This window comes from Pagrus pagrus (genome assembly GCF_965226575.1).
Source record: "Pagrus pagrus genome assembly, chromosome: 17".
NCBI lineage: Eukaryota > Metazoa > Chordata > Actinopteri > Spariformes > Sparidae > Pagrus > Pagrus pagrus.
In genome coordinates, this window is record NC_140201.1 from 15,192,964 (window position 1) to 15,219,386 (window position 26,423).

The following is a 26,423-nucleotide window of genomic DNA, read 5'->3' on the forward strand; positions in this document are numbered from 1 at the left end:
GAAGAAACGGGGAGAGTGGAAAAAAAAAAAAGATGCTAAAATGCTATTTCTTGTCTGCACCGGGGGTTTGGACTGCTTTTATAGAAACTGAAAGACAACCATGAGTTTTTGATGGAGAATTATAAAGTACCTGTGTTCTGGTTCACTTTAATGAAGTTTCCACCGGCAGCTTTGTGTGACAGTTTTGCTCTGCTCATTCAGAGTGTGCAGATACCTCGACAGCTTTATTATCTTCAGCAGCTCTCACACTTTGCATTGGAAGCGGTTGCAGCTGGAATGATTCAAGACTAGACTAAGAATCTACAGATGTGCTAGCAGCTCTGTAGGGTGCTTTTGAGGTAAATGCTAATTGCATTCACATGCTCCTCGGATGTTCACGTTTCCAGAGTTGGGAGGTTATTCTGCCTACTCCAGAGTGTGTTTATGAGCTTTAAAGTCGTAATGTGGAAACAACATGGACTTCTCAGGGTAAAAGGGGCTCTGTGTAACTTCTGTGTTGTGCTGGAAGCCAGTAATCTGATTAGTAACACCTGTGTTTTTCTTTATACAACAAGTCAAAATGGCTGCTGCAGAAAAAGCCTATGGCAGTCGAAAATTCACAAATAACACTCATGCTGGTGCTAAAAGAAAAGTAGAACATCAAAGTAGTTTGATTACATTGTCTGGGAACAATGGATATCTGGACAGAATTTCATGGCTGAAATGTTTAAATATTTTCACCTGGACTATGAGTGACAACAGCCTGAAGACCTGCTGGTCTGGTAAAATATTATTAGATTATAAGGCGCTGCATACGTTGAATGAAAAAAAAAAAAAAAACAGGCTCAAAATGTCACCGTTACACTTGAAGTTATTGGTGAAATAATACTAATGCTAATAATTTCTAATATTATCCTGACTCAAATACCACACCATCAAAACTGATAAAACGTTACAGACACACCCTCCAACATCCTCATTAGTGTCAGACATTTCATTGTTTCTCTGCTGAAAGGTCAGCTGAATGATGACGGTCTGTGTGGAGCTGAGACTCATTCCTCTCCCTGCTCTCCTGCGGGAAAACGCACGCTCATGCCCTGACATGACTCACACTCACACTCACACACACACACACGCACACACTTTTTCTAATGATCAGCCGTTACCCACTAAGCATTTACAACACCTGGCTGGCCCATGTTACATTCACCCTGCTCATACGTTCATTCATTAGCGCATGTTAATGTACGCAGGGCTAATGGGGCGTGTATGAAAATGCACTTAGCTGTCGACGGGAGAAGATGCAGTGCGGCTTATGACTACTCTGGGACACGTTGGCTTCCTCCCATAAGGATAGGATGCATATAATGCTCTGTGGGCGCCAGTCTGTGCAAATATTTACTGGTGTTGTGACAAAGATGGATGGGAACGTTAGGATGTGGGACGCAATAAATATAAATATATCAGAATGCTGTCTGTTCCTCTCCTGTCCCCTGTGACTTTCTGCAAGGGAGTTGTTTTATTTTATGACTTATGTATATAATTTTTAACCATGTGCCCAGAGATGACCTACTTGTGTATATAGGAATCCTGTAATGTAGATGTATATGTTGTTATCATGGCAGCAGACAGTATATCATACAGATAGGTCATTCTCACAGGTTACAGATTCCCCTTAGCAATTTATATCTGTCCCTGTATTTTACACACACGCACACACACAGATAAACACACTGTACCACATCATAAATATTAATGGTAGGTTCAGTCTCCCGGACTAACAGCCTCAGTAAAGAGGACAAAATATAGCCAAAGGGAATAAAAAGTCCCTGATCTATGAGTCAAGGTCACTGCCAGGATTCAACTGAGGTGTTCAGGCTTGCAGGGAAATTTCAGTGTCATAAACAAAAACGTTTATCATGAATAACGATCCAACAATTTGGATCGACGTATTGATTAAATCATCGGCGATCAAATAACATCGATGCAAATAATAATAAAAAAAAAAATCGATCCATGTCATCATCTTTATAGCAACATTATGTAGAAAATTGGCATTTTGTGCGTTTTGGTGCCCCCCAACAGTTTCCACTGTCGTAAATACAAATCCCAGGTCTGCAACGTAATGCATGTGCTAACTACAAATAAAACTTAAAACATCATAACAATGTTATGAAGTAAACATGCATGTAACTGTGATCCTACCCTCTCACTGAAGTTATATAGTGCAGAAACAAGTGATGGGGGGCGGAGGCACCATTCACCCCATGACAAGTCTAAGTGACTTTGAAGCTGTTGTCACCATGTCAGGTGCGCAGGCAGCAAAAAAAAAAAAGATAATGAAGATATTTACTAGACTTTCAGGAATAAATCAGGAGTGTGGAAATATTTTTGATTTCGGAGAAAAGACAGTCAACAGATGAAGCCGATGCCATATGTCAACAATGCCATTACGAGATAAAATAGTCAGGAAGCACAAAGAACCTGGCAACTGAATCATCAGTGTCTTCTGTAACTGATTGTGTTAAATAGACATATATGATAAAGTCTAATATTGATTGCCAGATCCTGAATTGAATCAAATTGAAATCGTGTCAAAGCAGACTTTGTGATACCAACAAATATCGTGTTGTAATGAAACTTGAAATTTATATCACTAGAAACCAGGAGGATCACAAGGCTGGAGCAGAGTTTGTACGTCTGGTTGCGTACTCTGTTCAGTTAGTTATGTGAAGTCCTGCACTCAGCCCGGCTCTATTTATTTGAACAAGAAAGTCACAAAAACAAAGTCTTATTCATTATGCTGGCCCAGCATTCATCCTAGGGATTTTAGCTTTATTGCATAAGCCTTCAACTACATGCTTAGAGAGGCCTTAGAGATAAAGATGTTCCCCTATTTGGGGACAAGTCTGGTGGCTTAATCTGCATTTTGATATGCACGAGGTCAAAGAAATATTTCTAAGAGAGACTAAAGGGGAGCAATTTCAGTCAGCTAAGAGAGAAGATCAAAAGGGCATGTGCAGTGGTGCACATTTGGATGAAAACTAATGAGACACTCAGAGTGAAAATAAAGCCCTGAGACCAACAGCACAGAAAAACAACATCACAGGCACAAGAAGATGCACACAGGCACACAGAATTAGGAAGACAGAACCACCAGATCACTGAAGTGAGGAAAAACTGAGAGCTCAGTATGTGTGTTCTCATGTCACACAGCACCGCAGGAGACGTGACCTGTCCTGCTCACCTGTCCCCTCAGCTAGACTCAAACATATTCAGCCACCCCGTCTCTCCAGGTCAAGGCACGCCTGTCAGAGAGCTACATTTGTGTAATAGTGTAGACAGCATCTTTCTGGTTAAAATAAAATATACAAATCCATTTGCCTATGTGCTCAGAATTTGATGATGACGGGGAGGAAGGTGGAGACATTTTGCATTAGAGCAGAGTCTAGCAGAGATAAGAGCATATAAGAAAAAGGGGACGTGAAAATTACAATATGCTTAGAAATGTTAAATCAGTATTTCTGCTCCTTCTTATCTCGTATTGAAACCTAGCCTGTCACCTTTATCAGCGATGTTGAGGACAAATGAGAGAATCTGGATGAATGATTTAGTATTTTTAAAAAGGAGTGGACACTATTCTCTCATGGATTAAAGTCTAATGTCCTTGCCGCAATTTTCAAAAAAAGAACTCTGCAATGCAGCCGAGTCTAAATCGTCCATGAAAAACAGACACATGAAAAGGGCACATCAGTTTAAAACTGAGCTAAGAATGCCATCTCCCTCCCTACAGGGAGCAGCAGGGGTCAGTCTGGAGCGGAACGGAGACCAACTTGCCCATTTAAACAAGTAAAGACAAATGAAAAGGGCACATCAATTTGGAGTGGACGTGGGCACAGCATCTCTTTCTCTGCGCAGTGTGCCTCCCATAGGCGGTATATTAGGCTGAAAGGGGCTCAATGGGGGCGAGGTGCATCACTAAATAATGAACTCCCAGCAGCACAATTACTGAACATAATGGCTGCTTTCATCTTAACAGGGATGGTGTGTGTACTGTGTGTGTGGATGTTTGTATTTGTGTGCACATACAGTAAGTATATGCATCTAGTGGGTAAAGCGGTCCCTGAGCTACTTTTCCTAAGCTCGAGATATTGTGAGCAAAGTGAAATGGGATGAAGAAGAACTATCAACAACAGTACACTGGAGTCCAGTGTGTATGTGTGTGTGTGTATGTGTGTGTGTGTGTGTGTGTGTGTGTGTGCTGATGTAGACTTACGAAGCTCGCCAACTTTGAGTATCTCACAGAGCATCTTGGTCAGCTCGATGCTGCTGCGGCCGAACGGACACTCGTGCTTGTCTTCTCGACTACTGTTCTCCAGGACGATCTAAAACATACACAATCAAATCAGGGCTATATATCCTCATCGATCAGTGGTTGTAAGTCTGACATTTTGGTCAGAATATTCTTATTCAAAGCCCTAATATTTCTGGAATTTGGGTAAGATTGACAATAACACACAGATCTGGATCCAGACGCAGATTAAAGACTATGCAACAAGTCTTTATGTGATATTTTAATGTGCTGTTTTCGTCTGTTAAGGACAGTTTGTTTATTTAGTTTGTTTAGGCATAAAAAATAAAAAAATCTTTCTCGCCTGATTAAAATTCCTTCCTCAAAACTACATAGTGTATCTTTAAAGGTCAGCCTCGGGTTAAAAGCAAATACAAATTGTAATGTTTTGTAGTGTTACAATGCAAATTAGTCCCTGTGGTGTGTTAAGCCTGAAAGCCCAAATCCATTTTTGACATATTTAGTTTGTGTCCGGATTGATTTTAAGGAGTCTTGACAGCACAAAACCACATGAAATGCAATTTTTGCAAAACAGATCTGAAAACCGATGTTTGAAATGTTCTACAGATGCGTCACAGTCCAGACTTTTTGCTCGCTCATATTGGGTTTCAGTGTTTGTTGAGAGACAGATCTCATATAAGAAACAAATCTGATTTGCCTGCAATCTGAATGTAGCCCAAGGATCCCAAGTTGCCTTAATGGAGTGACTTCCTGCAGAAAGTGTCACTAATAATCAGGGATCCTATATTTTCAGAGAGAACTTTTATCTTGCAAATAAAATACCAGCATAAGAATTATCATAATTTTTTAAGTAATCTGGCGGGCAACTCTAGACCACGGGCCCCACTTTCAGCAGATTTGCTCTCAACCATCTGCTCGGAAGCCAAAAAACATAAATGAAAAAGAAAAAGAAAAAAAAAAAATCACTGATTATGTGGATGGTGGCAGTGCGCCATAAATGAGGCCATCAAGGTCCCAATCATTTCAGCCGGTGACAGTTTAATTTGGGAAATTGGAGGCTGTGTTTTCTCCCTCTGGTCGACTGATAAAGGCTGAGTCTGCACAGTTAAGACATCTCTTTTCTCGCTGTTTAAGGTCCAGACGCTGTGAGAATTACTCATTAACATTTATCATACACACAGATTTGCAGGAGCAGGCAGCTGATTTTAAATACACATTTCTGATTACAGTAGTGCTGGACAGCTGCCATAAAATGGTTGACTTCAAACAGACCTGACACACTAATCACCGAACAGGATCCCATTACAGACATTCACTGCAGTTATACTATATCTACAGCAGGAGTCTATTATCCAGGAGGATAAAATCGTGTCGACTGTCATGTGAATAAGACAAAATGCTTAAAGTCATTACACGGTTGCTCAGAGACTGGCACTGAAAGAAATGGAATCATTTCTATTGTCTGGGCAGAGAAACTTCACGAAATGCAGTTTTAGCTGAAAGGAAATTTGGGAACGAGCCAGAAACTACAAACAAGTGAATGAGCTGGAGGGAAGACGGTTTGGTAGGAAGCGAAGGTGACGACGAGATACATAACACCACAGATATCTCCGAGGAGTGAGTGAGTGTGTGCGAGTGTCTCTGTATGGGGTCTTGCTGCGTATGAAAGTGTACGTTCATGCTCACCCTGATGTAGGCGTCCTGGTGGTGCCTGGCAAAATACAACATGTTATCCAGGGCCAACATGCCGGGAGGAATCTGGGTGAAGTCCACAGCTGGATTCACATGGTTCTGAGAGACAGAGGAGGCGGAGGGTGACACATGGACTTAAAAACACAACACAAAATCTCTTTTTAACCCTTTTTCCCTTGATTTAATTCCAGTGAATGTGTCCTTTTCCCAGCACAAAACAGCAGCCAGACCATCACACTGGGAGCTACACAGAACAAACAGTTTCCTGCTGTTGGGGGAACAATTCTGGGTTCAAGCACAACATGTAAAGCTGCTAATTGCCCATTAAGTATGAGTATGAAGTACGAAGTAGCAATATTGACTCACATTGTCGATAGATTGCTTAGTGGTTACCTTTTTAAAGCCTACAAGATTAGAAAGTGGCACCACGTAGTTTTTGGAGAGGAAATTCAAACTAAGAATTTTAATATTTACATTGTTAATGAGGTAATACAAACTTAGAAATATTTATTTTTTCCATATCTGAATAAAAACAAGCTGTTTCTCAGAGGAAAATAAGGTCCCCAGAACGCTGTTTGAAGCTAGAAAGGTGGCTACTTCCTACTTAACCCCCGCCCACTTGAAACCTATGAGGCAAAGTCAAAAACACAAATAGACTAAGTTGACATTTTTGCACTTTCAGTTCCCTCGTCTCGAGAGTCAATGGGTTTTTGGATAAGGTTTTTGTTTGATGTCTGAAGTATGGTCTGTGGTTAACACAGGATTCAGAGATTTTCTTTTTTTGTTGGTAAAACTCATGAGGAAAGAACAAACAGAACATTGGATTTACAGGTCTTTTCTTTCCCCACCCAACCTCTGAGCAACAACAACAACACACATTGCAGAAAAGCTTTTGTTCTATGATATAAAACACGTAAGAAAAGACCCCACTCTTGAATTTTGAAGCTAGCAGTTGCTTACAAGTGGCTAAATTAGACTATAGAGGTTCTTGAGGATATTTAACGTTATCAAGCTGAGCATGGAGACTCATCGACTCACTTTACAACCTGTAGATGTATTAACTTACAATAAAGTGTGTATAGTGTTGTGCAGTAGGTTGATAACTCTACAGGTTTTTTAGACAAACTGCCCTGGATTAGATTCTCTGCATCGTGGGCACCAACAATAAATAAATAATTGAATCATCGAAAGTAAACTGCATTTATGCTTTAACACCAGTTCAGGCAACAAGCTGTTTTTCTTTTTCCAAGTCTTTGCAAATTGATTTTCAGAGCGTACTGAAATGAATAATAAATAAACGGCTGCTTGGACGAAAAGTTCAGCAGTAAAACGGTTTACAAACTTGCATGATGGTTTACAAAACGGCAAATTCAAGCATACACACATTTTTGAGTTTGGACCAATACCCAAAACTCCAAGGACAAAAACCCAAAACTTTGCAATGACAAGCCCGCTCCACCAGCCCACACACAACCGCATCCTATAACATCTAAATATTGTATGAGATATGCAAATAGATGCTGCCTGCGCTGTCAGAGTCTATCATACTTAATTCCTCCGAGATACTGTTGAGAATTCAGTCAACTGATGATTAAATCCACAGATAGACATGCTAACGCATCACTCCGAGGCTCATCTTAGTTTAAGAGGTGAGACAGGATGTTGAAGGAGGAAAGCGACAGGAAGAGGAGGAAGGAAAGCAGAGGATGAAAGAGGAATGGAGGACACTGAGATCTGGCTCATCAGTTTTTGTAATTCTGTCTGACAGGAAGCAGCAGACTTATAGGCTTAAAACAGAAACAGACACCCAGGCACATGCATATCTTAAAAAAATACCCTCATATGGACAAGCTAGAAATATTCCTGCATGTGCAACAATCCCTTCTTAAAGAACCTGAAGGCAGACAAATTATCTCAGCAGCGATAAGGCCTATCTGGAGTATTATGACTCGTGTCTGTGTGCAGCATGTTTGTGTGTCTGTGTGTGTGTGTGTGAGTCTGCAAAGCTGTCTAGCACGGAAAGCAGACTAAGGATTTTAGGGTGGGTTTTCTCCACACCAGTGGAGACAAGGCAGTCCAATTGTCCTTATCTTTGCCGAGCACACTGCAGTGGGAGTGTGGATGGGAAGAGCCCCGAAACAGCTCTGGGCTTACACCGAGCCACAGTGGGTTTAGTTCAAGTTCTTATGCTATAGTTAGACCACTGCGTACAACACAAAGTCGCGCGCACACACACAGACTCACATTTACAGTTTATTAAAGCATGCCTGCTTCAAGGTAGGAAGACCAGAGAATGAGAAAGAAAAGTAGTAAACATTTCAGGGAGAATGTGAGTGAGGGAAAATGCCTGAGGAGGAATAATTGTATTACATGATCAGTGAGAGGAAACTGAGAAAAACTCACTTCAAAAGTTCAAAAGTACATCCAATTTCATTTCAGGTGAAAATTTTGCACACAACGGGGCGCCTTGGTAACCGAATGGTGCTAAAAAACTACATGACGCCAGTTCAACTTTAGCTGGCGACCTTTGTTGCATCCACCTCTCCCCTCATGTCCTCGCTGCTACTTTACCATACTCTGTCAAAATAAAGGCATGGAAATACCCCAAAATGTCTTTTAAAAAAATATTGGTGAGTAAAATAAATTATATTGATCATATATTAAATGTCCTGTGTGTAGAATTTAGGGATTTACAGCCATTTCTTTCACAATGTAAGCTTACTCCAAAATCTTTTTGGGCTCCAGTGCATCACGTGACGTTGCAATTACATGGTTTAGCCTCTACAAAAGTTGGCTTCAAAGCCTGGCGCTCTTCTTCACAAATCCATGAGTTGTTATCAGTCGCACCAAAGAGATAAAAAGTCTAAAAAACTAATTATGGCTTAACCAGTGAAATGTTCAGTGTTTCACAAAAAAAGGGGAGAAAAACAAACGGATGTCTGGAGCAGAATGTTCGTTGTTTCCAACCACATGAATCATCTCACGAATCCTCGGATTTATCTTCTATCTGACCCCTTGGAGGGGGCGTGACCCACAGGTTGGGAACCACTGAACTAAAGTATCGAACGGGACATAAAGCGGTGAAAACGAGCTCCACCTCGAGCAGCTAGTAAAACGCTGCTTATACACTGATGCATCAGTATTTTCCTGCAGAACAAGTGCTTTTATGCCTTATACTTTAATTATATTGTGCTGATAAAACTGAACTGCTGCTGGCAGCATAAGTAAAAGTACTAACACAACATTTTTGTCGATGTCTATGTAAATGATCTGAATACATCTTCCACCACTCTCCAAACCCTGTTTCTCTGGGTATGCTGAGACAGACACACACACGCTTTAATCTGCAGATTTTGAAGTGAAGGACAATCATGTCCAATTAACAGCCATCCTGTGTAGACTGGCTGCTGTTTTCCTTTCTGATCTTCAGTCCTGTGTGTGTGTGTGTGTGTGTGTGTGTGTGTGTGTGTACGTGTGCGTGTGGTAGATCTGAGAACAAGTGTATTCATGAGACCCAGCGGAACACGAGCCAAACTTACAATAAAGCCGAGCTTCTTGTAGTCGCGGGTGTACATGGACTTGCGTTTCTCGATGCTGCCGCTGTTGTTAGGCTCCATCTCCATGTCGAAGGCAATTCTCCGCAGCTCAAAGATGATGTCCCTCTGAGCCTGCACATGCAGAGAAGAATATTAAAGTGCTGCTCATAAATCCATCTGTCGTTTCTTCCATTCACCATTTTATAATTTAACAAATGCTTCAGCCTCATCTCTGCCGTCTTGCGGTGCCCAAGGCAACCTGGCCGACAGCCATGTGTCTCCACTGTTTTCATTACTTGGCCAACTTAAAATAACTGTTATTTAGAAACCTGGCCGGATCGGGGCCAAACTGTTGCTGAATCAAAGATTAATGATTGTGTATTCCTGGCAGCTGGATCATGCTCGACTGTCCTGGTGGAGGATTCCCTTGTGTGACCTGTACCTCCTTTTTTCCCCCCTGAAATGTTTGCCTCCTGGACTGTTCTTTGCACACCTTCATGCTCTGAGGTTACTTTTGCAACGTCAGCTACAGTTAGACGACCATGTTTTGACTGCTTACTTTTCTGACTTGCTAATGTCTCAATTTAAAAGACAAGTGTGGTAATATTTCTCTTACCGTCAGCAAACTAACAATGAATTAATCCTACAAACAAGTCGCGGCTGCGTATCTCATTTCTCTGTGCCATAGAGCTCTACTGTTGTCCAAAAGCCACACAGTTGCAGTATTGGACGTGTCTACATTGTGATGAATACGGTCACTGTCGTATTTTGGAGTCAGTCCCACATGCAAGTGTCTAGCTCAAAATAGTCCCCCCCGCCAAAAAAACCCCTATTTCCTCCTGTTTGAGTAACATTTGCTATAAACTATAATGTCCAGCTGTTTTCAGAAATTACTCAGAGTTTTCTAAATAATGAAAACGCGGATATTTGTGACCCATTTTAAAGTTTAATGTCTTGAGTAGGAACGAATGAGTGCTGGGCTGAGAGCCACAGATCAGAGGCCGGGGAAGTCGAAAAGTATTGAACGATGGACGGACTAAAGTACTCTCAGTTTTGGTTTATGGGATTTGTTGCCGTTAGACATATAAATTATCAGCAGCCTTATCCTTTAAGTCGTTATACATCATGTTACTTCATTTTGTTGTGTGATTGATTGCTAATTAGTAGTTCCAGATTGCTTTCTGCATAAATTCTTGCAAGACATGTCTGCAATAAAGTGCTATTTGAAGAAATCAGCTTGTACTTGCAATAGAGCATTTCACTGAATACTTATTCTTTCAGATAAGTTATACAGAGAAAACAATCACAATCAGTCTTGCTGTTCTTGTTTCCCTCTATGTTGGTGTATTTACTGCATGTATTATACGTTTCCTTTGCTCTCTGAATAACTGACTCAGGCAGAACTAAGCCGATTCCACCCACTTCCTCTTGTGACTCCACCAAATCTGTGTTAATGACGTCCCCTGCTTTCTCTTTTTGGCATCTAGCCATTTGTCTATCCCTTCAACCATCCCTCCGTCCCTCCATTTGTCACCCATTGTTCACAGTCCGTCACCCCCACCTGGTCCTGGGGATCCATCTTGGTCATCATGCGGTCCTCCAGCAGGTTGAAGGTGAGCACCTGCAGCACGTACAGCTGGTGGGCCATCTCGTCGTTTATGGGCGTGGGGCTGCGGATCACATTCTACGAGGTGTGGAGGACAAACGTAAGTCAGAGGATGTGGTGGAGGTGTTAAGTGTGCAAAGAAGTGTGAAAAGAAGGGACGGGTTTTAGGATGAGACATGGATTTTGGAGGAAGATGGTAGAAGATAACAAAGGAGAATAAGAGGATTTTGGAGCGAATGAGGAGGATTAGAAAGAATAACTCAGATGTGGGAACAGGAGAGGGAGGAATCAGATTTAACGCAAGGGAGAGGATGAAAGAGAGAAAAGGGGAACAGGTGTGATAAAGTGAGTATGGTTGATAATCAGCGGCAGAGGTGGCAGATGTCATATTCCTTTGTGATATCACACACTGGTGCAGAGCTATAACCCCAAACAGAGACGGAGATAGAAGGAGGAGAAGGGCATGATGGGACTTACGCTGAGAATGATGGAGCGCAGCTGTTTCTGGGCAAGAATATGAGCCATCTCCTGTAGGGGGGAAAGAAAAGGAGGCAGAAATAGACAGAGAGACGCAGAAAGAGAGAGTGAGACATATAAAGATTAGATACCACAAGATTCCAACAAAATAAATATGTTTTTTAGGGCTTTCTATGTTACAATGAGGAATGAATGCAGGGAAAATAAAGAAAAACTGCCACGGCACACTGCAAAAAAAGCAGCGGCAGGCCGTGAAAAAAAATAAGGAAGCCATCCCAAAAAAAGGAACGTAATCTTAAAAGAGGGATTACTAAATGCACTAACTGATGCCTTCTACAGTGCAAACTACAAAGTGTGCTAATCAAGGGTGCACTTACTGTCAGGGGACAATTAAGGATGTCCACAATGTGCTCATCAAACTACCATATCGTGTGCAGTGAGGAAACAAAGTCAGAGACACAGAGACAGAGAGCGTGAGTGAGTGAATGTAGGAAAAAGAAAAAAAATAGAGGAGTCTGAGAAGAGGTTAAAAAAATTCAGTTTCTGTCAGCGGTGCAGCTTGTGGGGGGGGAGGGGGGGGTAACGGAGTCAGCAGAATGGTGAGAGACTCGTAATAAAAGCTTTACTGATGGTTGAGTCCTTAACACACTCTCTCTTTCACACACACATAAAACACACACGGCCATCTGGGCATTAAGGCACACACAGCACAACCTGAGAACCAAAAGTGTCATTAGTCCGCTGCCTGTTTTAAATGTGTCACCTGTGATTGATCTGTGTATGAGGAACAGGTGCTGTCCCCATAATTATAAAAGACTGGCTCCCTGCAGAAATCTGCTATAAACTTATATTACAAGAAGCTATTGTTCACTTATCACCTAAAACAACCCGAGAAAGCTGCTTTACATTTCTGCCAACCAGCCACATGATTCTGATTCGAGCCTCAGCAAAAGAAGCACTGCAACATCTGGGTGTGCTACAATCTGTATGCCGCGGTGCCGTGAAGCTTATCCCTGCATAGCGTGTCTTTAACTTTGTATGCTGCATAGGAGAAAAGCTGTGGGTTAACATCATTCATTATTAATGTCACAGCACATCGCTGGACCCTATGGTGCTGATATGAGAGATCATGTGATTAGCTTCAGGGCAGAGTGTGACATAGGTGAGAGAGCGAGAGAGAGAGAGAGAGAGAGAGAGAGAGTGAGGAGAAATGAGAGCATGGTCGAGCACATGACGTCACTTTCTGCACTAAGGAGCGGAGAGAAAGATGAGTGGGGGAAAAAGGAGCTCGGTTGTGATTTTAAAGGAAAAGTTCACCCAAAAATTTAAATTCAGTCATGACTTATTCAACCCAATGCTGATTGAGTGGAGTGAAGATTAGGCCACAAAACATTTCTGGAGTTTCAAAGCAAAACAGCGTTGTAGCATTCTGCTAAACAACTGAAGTAGATGGGGACTTGTTTTAAAAAGGGACAAAAACAACTGAAAAATGACATAAAACGGCTACATATAGCTCGTCAGGTGTAACTACAGAAACTGCAAATTGATTCGAAAAGACGTTTTTTACGACCTCAATGCGCAGCTAGTGTAGCCACGTCAGACGTGGTGCATGGTAACGCTTTTAGCTTAGCAGCTACAGTGAAGTAAGGGTGAAAATACGTATTTTTTAAAATCAAGTTAGAATTTCGAGGTTTCCAGAGACTTGGATTAAACCGGTCAAGCTGTGTGGAGCCATTTTATGTTTTTTTCAGGTTATTTTATTACATTTTAAAACATATCCCATCAACATCAGTTGTTTCAGAGAATGCTGCAATGCTGTTTTGCTGTAAAGCTCCAGAAATGTTTTGTGGACTACAAAACTTCACCCGACTTTTCCATTGGCATGAGGGTGATCAGACTGAATGTTTATTTTTGGGTGAACGCTTCAATTAAATCACAGCTGTTCTACTTTACAGTCTAATCTGTGATGTAGAATAAACACAAGACAAGTCACAGACACAAACATACACACACAGTACAGGTTACAGTAGGAAAATGCTGACGTGATCACATGTGAATGTACCGTGTAAAGCTCGCGGCATCTTGAAAATGATGCACAGCTCAGTGTGAAAGTGCTGTGTGTGCACACTGCAGCCTCACCTGTCTCTTCTCCTCTGGTGCTTTGAGGAAGAGAGCATTGATGACAGCAATAGTGTAGGTCTGAATGTCTTGATCCGTCCTGGAGTTGGAAAATGGCACAAATATGATTATAAACTACACAATGATCATCCATTCATGTGGTCTGAAAAGCTTTTATTATGGTTTAACAAATCAGTGAACACGTTCATATTGATCCCCTTACCCCTGAAGATGCGGGATGAGCTGCCCAATGGTGATCTCCTGTGCCACCTTGTGGTAAAGATCCTGACTGTTGAGCACCATGGACTCCAGGATGGCCAGGGACCGCTGCAGCACTGCCGTGTCCATGGCCGACTTGTTCACATAGCTGGCGATCTGCAGGAGGGACAGAGCAGAACACACTGAATCATTTACTGTATAAGATGTCATTTTTACATGGTAATGGAGGGCGGCTAAAAAAAACTTGCTTTTGACATGTGAGAATATAGATATAAGTTAAAACTGTCAATCTGCATTTTAATTAGTTTTCTCTAAACAGTTACAGCTAATTATGTGTCAGAAAGGCATATCTCCTCCTCCTTCTCCTGCTTGTAGCATGCTCTGAAATCTTAGGTGCAATCTATGAATAAATAAATCTAGTTTTTAACATAACATGAAATCTTACTTAAGATATAATAAATGCAAAAGATGTCTCAAGCTGAGGAATAGTAAGCAACACTTACACTGTAAAACTTTGCTTAGACTTTCTAGTTAAAATATGTTACCTTATATTGACCTTAAAAGCCATGAAGTAACTATTAAATCAAACATTTTCCAGCACATACAGTATGACAGCAGTAGTATTTATGCAAGTTCCTCTTAAATCCCTGCCCTGTTAAATAATCCATTTTCTTGGCTGACCTTCTTGATGAAGGCCACAGAGAACGTGTCCCAGGAGACGATGCCGTGGTCCATCAGCTCCACGAAGGCCGTCAGAGTGAAGGACAGCAGGTCACCGAAACTACAAGACAACACACATGAACAAAAACACACACCATAGCAAACTTCTCTCCAGCAGATGGCTTGGACCAGTGCTTAGCTGCAAAGCCCAGATGGCTTGGAACATAACGAGGAATGAGCGGTCAGCAGAGACGGAGAGAGAGAGGTGGTGGAGAGCAAGAGAGAGAAGTTCAATGCTGCGACCAGGCTTGCTGGAGAAAAACAGAAATACAGAGACAGGGAGAGAGGGGGAAATGGGACAGAGGTTTGCAATGCAGCGCAGACAGACTGGCCTTCAGCAGACAGCGGGGGGCCGTCAGAAGGCCAGCAGGAGCCGGGCAGCACAGTGCGGTTTTCAATCAGGACCAGAAAGCTACATAATAGAGTGAAGTCATGCAGTTACACAAATATCAGGAGAAATAAATCACTCTGCAAGAGTCACAGGAGGCCAAAGCAGGAAACACATTAAACAGCTGTTACATTACTGCTGGAAGTACTTGATGAGAAATTCAGGGAATCATATTGAAATAGAAAGTTTTAACTTGCATGTAACTCAAAGTAGAACAGACAGTTTACAGTTATTTCTGCTGTTCTGTGTTATAAAACTGTTCAGTTAACTTAATGTTTTTAAATGTTTTATGGCTTCATCAATGCTGACCTCTACTGCTTTAAAGTGGGACTGCAGAACCGCCCCGGTCTGTTTGTTCACCCATCCTGCTTTCACTGCTCTATTTCATTGCATCAAGGTAATGTGAAGATAAACATCCCACCTCAACCCTACTCGACTATGTTTTACTCAGCGTCCCACCTTTTTTTACATCAGGTTTTGTACAAACCTATCTTGCTAAAACCAAGACAAAAACTCTAAACTCTTATTAAGAACTGAGCAATAACCTGCTGATGCACTAATAATAATAAAAAAAAAAAATTACAGTTAGTCTGTAGAGTTAGTTTGAACATGATAGAGAAATTCAGCAAAGAAAACCCAAATCATACAGAATTGAAGGCTTTCCTACAAAGACGGAGGATCAACAGAGAGCATCACGGATAGCTGTTGCTGCGTGATAAGTGATTAGTGATATCGGGTAAATGAAATGTTAGTAAACCACAGCTCTAGTTTGCTACACAATACTACACAAGATCGTAGAATACTGAGATTAGTAGATAGATTATTGAACGCAGACAAGAGTAAAGGAAGCCCTGTTGGAGGGTGGATGAGGTTCCTAGAGGCTATTAGTTTATAATAATGAAGAAAAAGTAAGAAAAGTAGCTGGTTCACAGACAATCCCCTCACCCTGTGCAGCACTGTTTCGGAAAGAAAACCAAGATTTAATTGTAATAGAAGTAATAATACATGTAGCTGTAATAGGGCCTTTAAAAATTATACTGCAACATTTTAAGGCTAGATCGCTAGAAATTATATATATATATATCTCATCTCTCATCTCATTTTCTTTCCGCTTTTTCCCTATTGGGGTCGCGGGGTGTTGCCGCTTTTATCCCCCCTTTCGGGGGGTTGCGGGGCTACTGGGGCCAAATCCAGCTCACCGGGCGAAGGCCAGGGTCCACCCCTGAATGAGACGCCAGTTCATCCAGGGCCCTCTGATGGCAGAGGCTGCCTTGCATCTTGCAAGGTGCCAGCTGCACATCAGGAGCAGTGTAGGGGTTCAGCATCTTGCTCAAGGATGCTTCGGCATGTAGCTCAGTTCCGCCCAGGGCAGCCGGGGTTTGAACCAGCAACCTTCTGGTGGCTGGTCACCTGCTCTACCCACTGAGCTACATATATATATAAAAAATAATCTCCTCAAAAGCACTTCATATATTCTTGGTCTGGGCGACAAATTCAAATATCACTATATTTTTTTAGCCAAATGCCTCGATATGGGGATGACTGTGGATGACTGTAATGTGGAGATAATGACTAAGTGGGCAAAGACAAGTATTAAAAAAAAGTAGAACAGTCTGGTGAGTTCAACATCTCCTTACTGCAATCTAGCTTTTAAATACGATAAGATATATATTCTCATATCATGAAAACTATAAAATAGCTACATTGCCCAACCCTAAGCTATACTAAACATTTAAGTTTGAAGAAATCTTAGGTTAGGTTTGTAGAGATAAATCTTGGTCTTCTTTCAGCCTGTGTTGAAGAATTAGGATGTCGTTTTTAGTCTGCTGCCCAAAACCACATGCAGAGATTTCAACTGGAAGCCTGTCGGTGGCTGTGTTATACGTGTACAGTACATAAATCATTTCCCATAAGGCACTAAGGCCAGAGTCTTAGTCATGCAGACTCGGCCAGCAGGTTAGAAAGAGCACAGAGCCAATGACGTTACCCAGTCGGGGGGGAAAGGGGACGGGCTTACCAGGGCTTCATTATCTTCTGTAGTTTCTGATAGCGCCTGCAAAGATTTGAGAAACTTTGCTGTCAAAGTCGGGAAACAAACAACCAAACGTTTCAGCCAGCACAGAGCAGGGAACAACACACATCACAAACGGGTGATTCATTAATTCCCTGAATGAAGAGACCAGACTCCATCATAAAAATGAAATCTTATCGGATAAATTCAAACATAAGAAAACTGAGATAAAATGTCAATATTTCATTCAACAAAAACTTTCATACACTGACTTTGAGTGCACACTTTTAACCAGTGACCAATACTCATTAAACATTAAAAGCTTGCCAAGCAGAAACAGTTGAAAAAGCAGTTTTTGCTGCCAACCTTACAGTCACACAGCAAGCTCGGGTAGAGACGACGACGGACAGAAATGATCAAACGACACTTTCATTTAACGAGAACAGAGGAAGAAAATTCCAGGTTTTACACCTCAAACATCTTGAGTGACAGGTGTACGGTATGTACCGAAGAGAGAACAAAGCCCTTCACTCCGGGGGTTTTCAAAGTCTCAGACTGTGGGTCTCCCCTCAGGCGAAGCTTGGAAAAAGCTTTTACTTTCTTAGTTTCGCTCAATTCCTGGATGCCTATAGGATCATGATTATGTTATCTTATCCCACATGCACTCAGGAATCTGCACCAAATACATAAAAAGGTGCGTCCTCAGGCATTTATTAGTTTCTGACTATGCAGGCGGAAAAAAACTGTGAATTTCCACAAAAGTAGCACATCTCTGAACTTTACCTCTTCACCAAATCACACACATTTAGGCTATTCTATGAGATCTCCTTATGTAAGCTACTGTAATATCAAATGTAATATGTTTTCACTTCCATTCACTGAGCCTCACCTGAAGGTTCAGTTTGTATTCCCCTAGGGAGGCACACCCATCTCTTTATATAAACCTCTGCTCTATTTAGTCTCCTTGTGTGTGCGTGGCCATACATATTGCATCATAAATGAAATGCTGCAATAATTAAATTACACACAAATGAAGAAATAACAGGATAAGCAAAACAGAAAAAAAAATTGCTCAGCTTGATATTGTCACCGAAAAAGCTCACAGAAAGGGATTACTCTTTAGTGTGAAACGGCAGGGATCCAATATCGACTATTTAATGCACCAAAGTAGTGACATTTTAAGTGCAGTGTTACAAGAAGCTATTTTGGTGCATTAAATAGTGGAAACTGAGCCCTGTAGATGTGTGAGACTTTGTTTTTCCCCCTTATTTTTGACTCAGCACCTGCACTTTTTGGCTTGGGTGTGTTTGGACACTCCTATTTTTATAAAAACTATTTCTTTTTCTAAAAAGAAGTCCCAATTACAACGCTAGACAGCCAGTAAGAGAGACTCTTCCACTATTTTTTGGTGTGGTTTATTTGCCTTTTTCATTTCTTTCTCTTTTTTTTTGTTTTCCTTATTGAAATTATTTGTTTTCTTATTTGTTTTGTGTTCAAGGACGTGGATAGATATGATAGATATAACTTACCTTTTCTAAGTAAAAGAGCACAAACCCCCCCACTCCCAAAGATAAATAAATAAATAAACAAATAAGTAAATAAACTGATGAATTTTCAAACCAAAATGACATTGTACTGGGGTGGCAGCAGATTAGTCAGTCACATAACCCATGGACGACAAAAACTGTCTGAATGACTAGAAATCACCAGAGGTAAGTAAGAAAATGCCCCTAAAATCTACCTTCCCATCATTTTCTAAAAGTAGTAACACCTAATAATAAGCTGTTTGAAGTTGCACTGCACATTCTGCACCCCTCCCCGTGTTGAAGCACATTCATACACTAGTTCCACGTTTTAGTCAGTTGAGGGCGCTGCCTGCCTTTGACTCGTGGAGCTCATGTGGGCAGCAGCAGCAGGCGCAGCAGCCAGCCAACTGATTTCCACATGAATACGGCACATATCTGGCAGAGGCATTAGATCACAGCACAGCTCTGCCCTCGAGAGTCTCCAGCACTGAGCCGCTTGAATAATTACAGTTCACCAAGTTGGTTTGCAGCACACTAATGAGTGTGTGTGTGTGTGTATTGTGCGTGTGTCAGACACCGATACCTTACCGCGTGTCAGTGTTTCATAAGCTCCTTCTGTTCAGATGGAAATGCAGCATAACCACTCACTCACTCACACACATGCAGAGGCCACTTTTAAACTCTCCAGTGCTGAATAACGGATGTGATGGTAATTCACATAAAAATATATTTAATGAAAGAGGCAGAAGCAGAGCGGAGTCAACACCAGGGCTGCTGTGATGGCTCCGAGCAGTGAGATCAAACAATGTCAAATATTTGCCAACTCCAGAACTATATGCAAAAAGGAGAAGAGGCCTCAGTGATTTCCTATCAAATAGCAAAAGTGAGCGTAATGCTAGAGACGCTTCTGCTGCTGCTGCTGTGCTCTGAAACAGGAGCTCATTAAGTGGTTTCTGCTGAGGAGAAGAAATGAAATATCTGACCGGAATCTGACCTTTAATGCACATGTGAAGCACTCAGGAGCACGAAAAGTGTTGTGCGTTTACAACATGACTGTGTCCTCATGCGAGCAAACAATTCTTCAATCTATCTTTTCTCTCGCAGGGTAAAAGGGATGAATAATGAGAGTTGCATGAGGCAGAAAACGAGAGAGTCCCGGCCGACTGGCTGCTGCTGTTGCCCTCCCTGCCAGTTTGCACCGTATGTCTGCTTCTGTGCGCGTGTGCGTGTGTGTGTGTGTGTGTGTGTGTGTGTGTGCACGTTTGCTCTCCTACTGTAACTTTCCTCTGGGTTTTTACTCTGACCGGAGCCTTGCACTCACACTCACACACACATACACACACACCCTCCCACTGGCATCACGGCTGAGAAACTCCACCTCAGCGAAAAATGTCCTCACTTTAACCTTCAGTTGAGACGGTCTCCAGGGCCCTCCACACAGCGAGCTTTTGGATCTGCTGAACAGTCAAACAGTAGTGCAGAGCTCTCATCTTAGTTTTGTGTAATATCACTACCACGGTCAACAAAGGCGAACAGCAGCCCCCGGGCATGCTCTTCACAAGCCAGTTCTCTCCTCTTTTCACACTTGGATGACACCTTGATGAGTGTGTTACGAGGTATGCGGCTTGCTGTGGATGCAGACAGCCTCTGTTGGCTCATCCGAAGCTGACGCTGACCTCTTCAAAAATATACAGATATACTGTATATTACACAGAGACAGAGAGAACTGTGATCGGACAGGTCGGGCAACTTGTGCTTTTATCCTACAACCCTGCGCACCATTTGCTTCATCACCATTGTAGTTAAATAATGTGAAATAAAGAGCATCGTTTGGCTATAAATGATTGAAGAGCAAACATTAATACTTTCTTTTCACTAGCTGACAAAACAAATGTTCTCATTGTCACACTACAACCCTATTCGGATAAAACTTGTATTACCTAGGGACCTCTAGTAATTTGGAGTAATTGCAGAGGACGTCTGTGATCTTAATCTCATGATTATTATTATTATTATCCGTAATTAGTCAAGTAAAAATTCCACAAATGCCAAATAAACAGGCCCGTATGAATCGGCACCTTGGTGATTTGAGGTTATATTTCTTTCTAAACATCTATTTTCTGCTGTCAGACAACTGAACAAGTAATATATGTGACTGTAGCTCATAATAAGATAAACAGCAGTCAACAGCTGGGCTGTGAGATAAGCTATTATTATATTTGTCCTGCCCAAACATCGCAGTAGACGATATTATCTACTTTTATGTCACAGTAGTTTGTTTTATTTATTTGTATTTTGTGTTGATTAGCAGTATGACTAAATAAAGGACTGAGAGGTTGATATGCTGTACACGTCCTTACTTTTCCCTTTGCAGCAACACAAACAACACTTTTAAATAACATAATTATATTAAATAAGAACTTTTAAATTAGAACTTTGTTTCAAAGAAAGAACTGCAAACATAATAACAAAAGCCGACAATATGAGGTGCAGCTACTCTGTCTCTGGTTCCCCTCCATCTAAATTCAAGTGGGCCAGCCAGATGACAAATAACACTGTAATAAATTTAAATATAAAACACAGTCAGACTAGTTCCTCTCAGGTGAAGAATCAGACAGCTGTTTGATAATGTGAAAAATATTGCATCGGGAAATATCACAATATTCGATAATATCAGGCCAAGCCTACTGTGAGATCGGCTATATTGACTTTGAAAGTGATGACAGAAAAGGTTTGGAGGAACAAAATGTTGTACGGCAACAAAGCACCTTTTACTTGATCTAAACAAGAGCAAATCAACTCTTAACTACATCAGTAATGTGGCTGCTGGAGGACAGATGCTTTGCTGCTTTGAGTCTCCAAGTGAATATAAGATTGTAAACAAGACTACTTCAGGTACAGTTTATAATGAATTGTGCAACGTAGTCTGATGCTGACACGTCTATCAAGTGTTGCAGTGTTGCTATGAAATCCTAAAGTTTGCACAGTTCCCACAGCAAAGACAACTGCAGAGAGCCAGCCGCTACACCTGATGCAAAAGTAAAAATCCAGTTCAATACAGTGATTTAAGGAGTGTTACTAAACTGAGGACAGGTAACTCAGCTGCTTTGAACTTAACCAATCAGAATGCACAGTGCAACTCCAAAGACCCTCTGGACTCTCACTGACCTCAGACCTGTGTAGGTGCAATACTCTTAAAAACTCATCGGATAGATACTCCTCCAGTATCTTACACCAACCTTCTACTGTTCCCTATTTTCCCAGTCAAACCCATCACACAAAGAGGAACGAGAAGTTAAGGGATAAAACACAGCAGTGATGGAGGAAATCCAAAGCAGCAAAAGGTATGGACAGACTTACTCAGTCCCACTCTCCACCATCTGTGTGAGCAGGGAGATGCCGTCCAGGTTGATGAACTCTTGGGCGAAGGTGATGTCACGAGACGCGTTGGCCAGGTCCTTCAGAGCCTCCAGCTTGGCATCCATGCTGGACGACTGGATCCGCTCATGAAGCCCGACTGCAGTCTGGTACTAGAGTGGACGAGGGGAGAGGGAGGAGGTAAAATGCCTTCGGATAATAAAAAAAACATTTTCTGCCTGTGCATCCACAATCGTCATTTAACTTACAGGAGAGGTGGTCAAGCGCAGGATTGAGCCGTTCTTAATGTCATTGCGATTCTGTGGAGATTGACCAGGATGAAAGCAGTTAGTGAGCACTTGAGACATTTTTTTTTTACCTTGGACACTGCTGCCTTGAGCAAACCCCCCCCCCCAAAAAAAAAAAAAAAGATAACCAAACCTTTTCTGTGATGTAGAAATTTGTCGCGTCAGCAATCTGCAGAGCAAAGTTTTCATGGTTCCCCAAGGACCACCTAAAAGCCATTGGATGGAGGGAGAAAAAAACACATTGCATAATTGGTGTTAAAGTGGAGAACATCTTAGTGTAAAATGCAGCTAATAGGATTTCAGTGTGGAGAGAGAGAGAGATAGAGAGAGAGAGAGAGAGAGAGAGAGAGAGAGAGAGAGAGAGAGAAATAGAAATAGAAAGATAGAGATAGAGAGATGGAGAGACAGAGATAGAGATAGAGAGATAAAGATAATAAAATATATAAAGATATATATAAAGATAATAACATATATAGAATATATATAATATATTATATATATTTGTTATGTTATGTCCGAGTGTTTGGACAGATGCTTTGGCAACATTGTTGTTAAACTTTCATGCCAATAAAGCCCCTTTGAATTTGAATTTAAATAGATATAGAGAGATAGAGATAGAGATAGAGATAAAGAGATAAAGAGAGATAGAAAGATAGAGTGTCAACATGCCACACACACGCACACACGCATGCAAGCACACGCACACACTGTATATACTGTATATATAATTAATGTAAATCAATCTTGGTGTTGTGTTTGTGTTGTTATTTGTTATATTCTGTCCGAATGTTTGGACAAGTTGTGTTTTAATGCTTTGGCAACATTGTTGTAAAACTTTCACGCCAATAAAGCCCCTTTGAATTGAACTGAATTGAATTGAATTGAGATAGAGATAAAGATAAAGAGATATAGAGTAATAGATATAGAGACAGAGATAGACAGATAGAGATAGAGATAAAGAGATAGAATAATAGAGATAGAGAGACAGAGATAGATGAGAAATAGAGATAGAGATAAAGAGATAGAGAAATAGAGATAGAGAGACAGATAGAGATAGACAGAGAAATAGAGATAGAGATAAAGAGATACAGAGTAATAGAGATAGAGAGACAGAGATAGATAGAGATAAAGAGATATAGAGTAATAGAGATAGAGAGACAGAGATAGACAGATAGAGATCAAGAGAAATAGAGATAGAGATAAAGAGATACAGAGTAATAGAGATAGACAGACAGAGATAGACAGATAGAGATCAAGAGAAATAGAGATAGAGATAAAGAGATACAGAGTAATAGAGATAGACAGACAGAGATAGACAGATAGAGAAAGACAGAGAAATAGAGATAGAGATAAAGAGATATAGAGTAATAGAGATAGATATAGACAGATAGAGATAGACAGAGAGATAGAGAAAGAGATAGAGGGATAGAGGGCTTTTGCAAGAAGCCCAGGAGAATTATTTTTTAAAATCAAACAGCGTGCATTTGTGCAGACTTACCCCTCGCACACTTCTTTAATGATGGCTGAGAGAGGCTTTTTCTGTGGAGAAAAAGGCAAAATTACATTTCGTCCACAGTCCAAGCTTGAGTTCCTAAAACAACAGTCAACTCTCAGAGAGCTGCAATTACTTTATATTACAGGACTGGCACAATGAGAGGCTGTTCCTCAGGAGCCTGTGTTTAACTCTCTGACTGCTCATGTTGGAACACTGACCATGTCTGTGGCACTGCTTCATTCATTGTTTTTGTATGTGAAACTGCTTTCAGATCAGCTGCTCCACAGTGGGAGAAAGTAACTAAGTATCTCTTCTCAAGTACTGTTTTACAGTTAGCTGCCATTTAATGCTGCTTTTACTTTACTTCTGAGCCACAAAATTTTAGCAGGATAGACTTTACTTTTTATCCCATCACATTGATTTGGCAGATACAAAGTCACATACACAGTTACACAGTAGTGTTGTATCACTACTGGAATATCTAACTTCAATACAATACCACAACACTTAAAGATATTGGATACCAAGTTCGATACCACAGGGAACTGACGCAACATTGAGGGATTTTATTAAAAGTTAAATATAATAAGGTTTGTGTACTGTGTGTTAAGAACAACAGAATTAAATTAAAGTTAATTTACTTCTGGAGGAGGTGAGGCTATGTGGGAACGACTGCAGTGTGTGTGTGTGTGTGTGTGTGTGTGTGTGTGTGTGTGTGTGTGTGTGTGTGTGTGTGTGTGCGAACTCGGAGAGGCGAGGAGAGAGAAAAAACAGCAGCTGGTACTGGTTTTTTACTGCTTTTGTGAACAATGAGTATTGAAAGGGTTTAACATCTTCAGAATTCATACATATCAATGTTTCTTTATCATTGATAACAATATTATGCCTTTTTATTGATTAAAGTATAGCAAGTCTGGCTATTGTTTGAAAATGTGTCTATATTTGTGCCAATATAATACCCGAGTTTGGATGCAGACACTTATTTTGTCAGTGAATCTTTGAATACAGGATATTTATTTGTACTGGAGTTTTAAAGTTCAGTTAACTCATTACAAGGAGCACCAAACCTGTATAACAGTCGTAAAAAAGTCCTCTGAGCTTCCCCAAATTTGAAAAGATAACATGATGATGTCATCAGGGTTATGTTAAATAGGGATTAAGACTTTTTAACAGATTTTTAACAGAAAAACAACATTACTATTCTTTTATTAGACATTTCCTGATATAAATAAAGAAACTTGTCTTACTTTTGATTATATTTCAACTCCTTATCTCACACAAAAGCACTGAGAAGCTGGGTATGTTTTGTCAAATGAAAAAAGGTTTAAATATCATTACATTAAAAAAGTATTGTTTAGGGATCTGTACCTTGCTTGAAATTGACTTGAGATAATAATCAGGATATCTAAGCCTCCGCTGCTCGAATTCTGACCATTGTTTGTTTGAAATTGTCTCTAATAAGTCTCATAACTTGAGGATGCAATGCACTGGTATGCACAGTATTCAAATATATGCACATAGTACACACCAGCCCAGGTTACGTTCCAACAAGAGTCGTTGTTAAGAGCCGAGACTGTGTTTAAAGGATGGTGAAGGGTCTCTTATCCCTTCTGTGCCAAACATAATCTGCTCAAAACACACAGGCGGCATCAGCATGTGCACAAAATCACACAGTCTCAACCCGGCACACTTAAAACACACACACACACACACACACACACACACACACACACATACACAGCAATTTATTGAGCATCTCTATGGAGTGACAATGTACAGAGCATTGTGGATGATATAATAGAATTGCTGCTTCACTGGGATTTACCCGGAGCAGCGAGAGAGGCTTCTTCAAAGAGCACGAGCTGCAGTGATGGAGGACTTACAGAGAGAAGATAATGCTGGCAGGATGCTGTGTGTATATGACAGGGAGAGAAAGGCAGAGAGGTGACAGAAGAAGAGTGTGGGCTGCTATGTGAACAAAAGAAAGAACAATAGATTAAAAAAAAAGTGAGAAATAAGCGCATCGAATAAGATGAAGAGAAAACAACAGCAAACAGCACGGAGGAGAGTGGATGATAATAGTGGGAGAGAAAGAGAGAGCAGGAGAGTGGATTTTGAACAGAGAGAAAAAGGGACTGGAGGAATATGAAGAGCCAGCGGGGATGAGGTGACAAATGTAAGGAGTGTGTGTGCACAATGCCAGTCAGTATTAGCTTAATATCTGCTCGCTCGCCGCTGCTGTCTTCCTCGGGGAGGGCTCTCTGGGACGTACAGTTTGGTGCCAGACTAAAGTAAACAAACAAAAAAAAATGTCCAAAAGCACCCAGAACTGCAGCAGTTTTTAATTTAAATGCCAAAAACAGTGAATCAGGATGTCCTGTAGAAAATATACTGTATAATATATCCTCCACTGACGATATTTATCGATAGAATGTTGAAAGGATACAAAAAATATTTTTGACAAACGTGCAAGAACATGAACATGACTTCAATAAGCCAGGTTGACACAGTAAATGTTCAGCTTCTTAATATGAAGACAGTGAAAAAAATAACAATGCACGCTGCTCAAAAACTTTCCTGATAACAATACACCAGGTGCATGGCAGTGACAAGAATCAAAAACACACAAAACTCTGGACTGCCAATCGCAGATAACTAGCCTTCTTATTTACTGTGCAC

General features: G+C 41.0%; 1 protein-coding gene across 7 annotated transcripts in view; it reads right to left on the reverse strand.

Annotated features, from left to right (window-relative positions):
- elmo1 (engulfment and cell motility 1 (ced-12 homolog, C. elegans)) overlaps positions 1 to 26,423 on the reverse strand; it is a 117,373-nt gene that overhangs the window by 47,928 nt on the left and 43,022 nt on the right. For 4 of the 7 annotated variants that reach the window (XM_084379018.1, XM_084379019.1, XM_084379021.1 and 1 more), the window contains 14 exons: positions 23,748 to 23,788; positions 22,383 to 22,455; positions 22,211 to 22,261; positions 21,945 to 22,114; positions 17,065 to 17,100; positions 14,621 to 14,720; positions 13,944 to 14,095; positions 13,742 to 13,820; positions 11,980 to 12,021; positions 11,603 to 11,653; positions 11,081 to 11,203; positions 9,523 to 9,651; positions 5,978 to 6,082; positions 4,256 to 4,364 (listed from right to left, as the gene is read on the reverse strand). In XM_084379018.1, coding sequence (XP_084235144.1) covers positions 4,256 to 4,364; positions 5,978 to 6,082; positions 9,523 to 9,651; positions 11,081 to 11,203; positions 11,603 to 11,653; positions 11,980 to 12,021; positions 13,742 to 13,820; positions 13,944 to 14,095; positions 14,621 to 14,720; positions 17,065 to 17,100; positions 21,945 to 22,114; positions 22,211 to 22,261; positions 22,383 to 22,455; positions 23,748 to 23,788 — 1,261 coding nt within the window. The remainder of the gene's footprint in view (positions 1 to 4,255; positions 4,365 to 5,977; positions 6,083 to 9,522; positions 9,652 to 11,080; positions 11,204 to 11,602; positions 11,654 to 11,979; positions 12,022 to 13,741; positions 13,821 to 13,943; positions 14,096 to 14,620; positions 14,721 to 17,064; positions 17,101 to 21,944; positions 22,115 to 22,210; positions 22,262 to 22,382; positions 22,456 to 23,747; positions 23,789 to 26,423) is intronic. The other 3 variants (XM_084379022.1, XM_084379023.1, XM_084379024.1) reach the window with 3 other exon arrangements.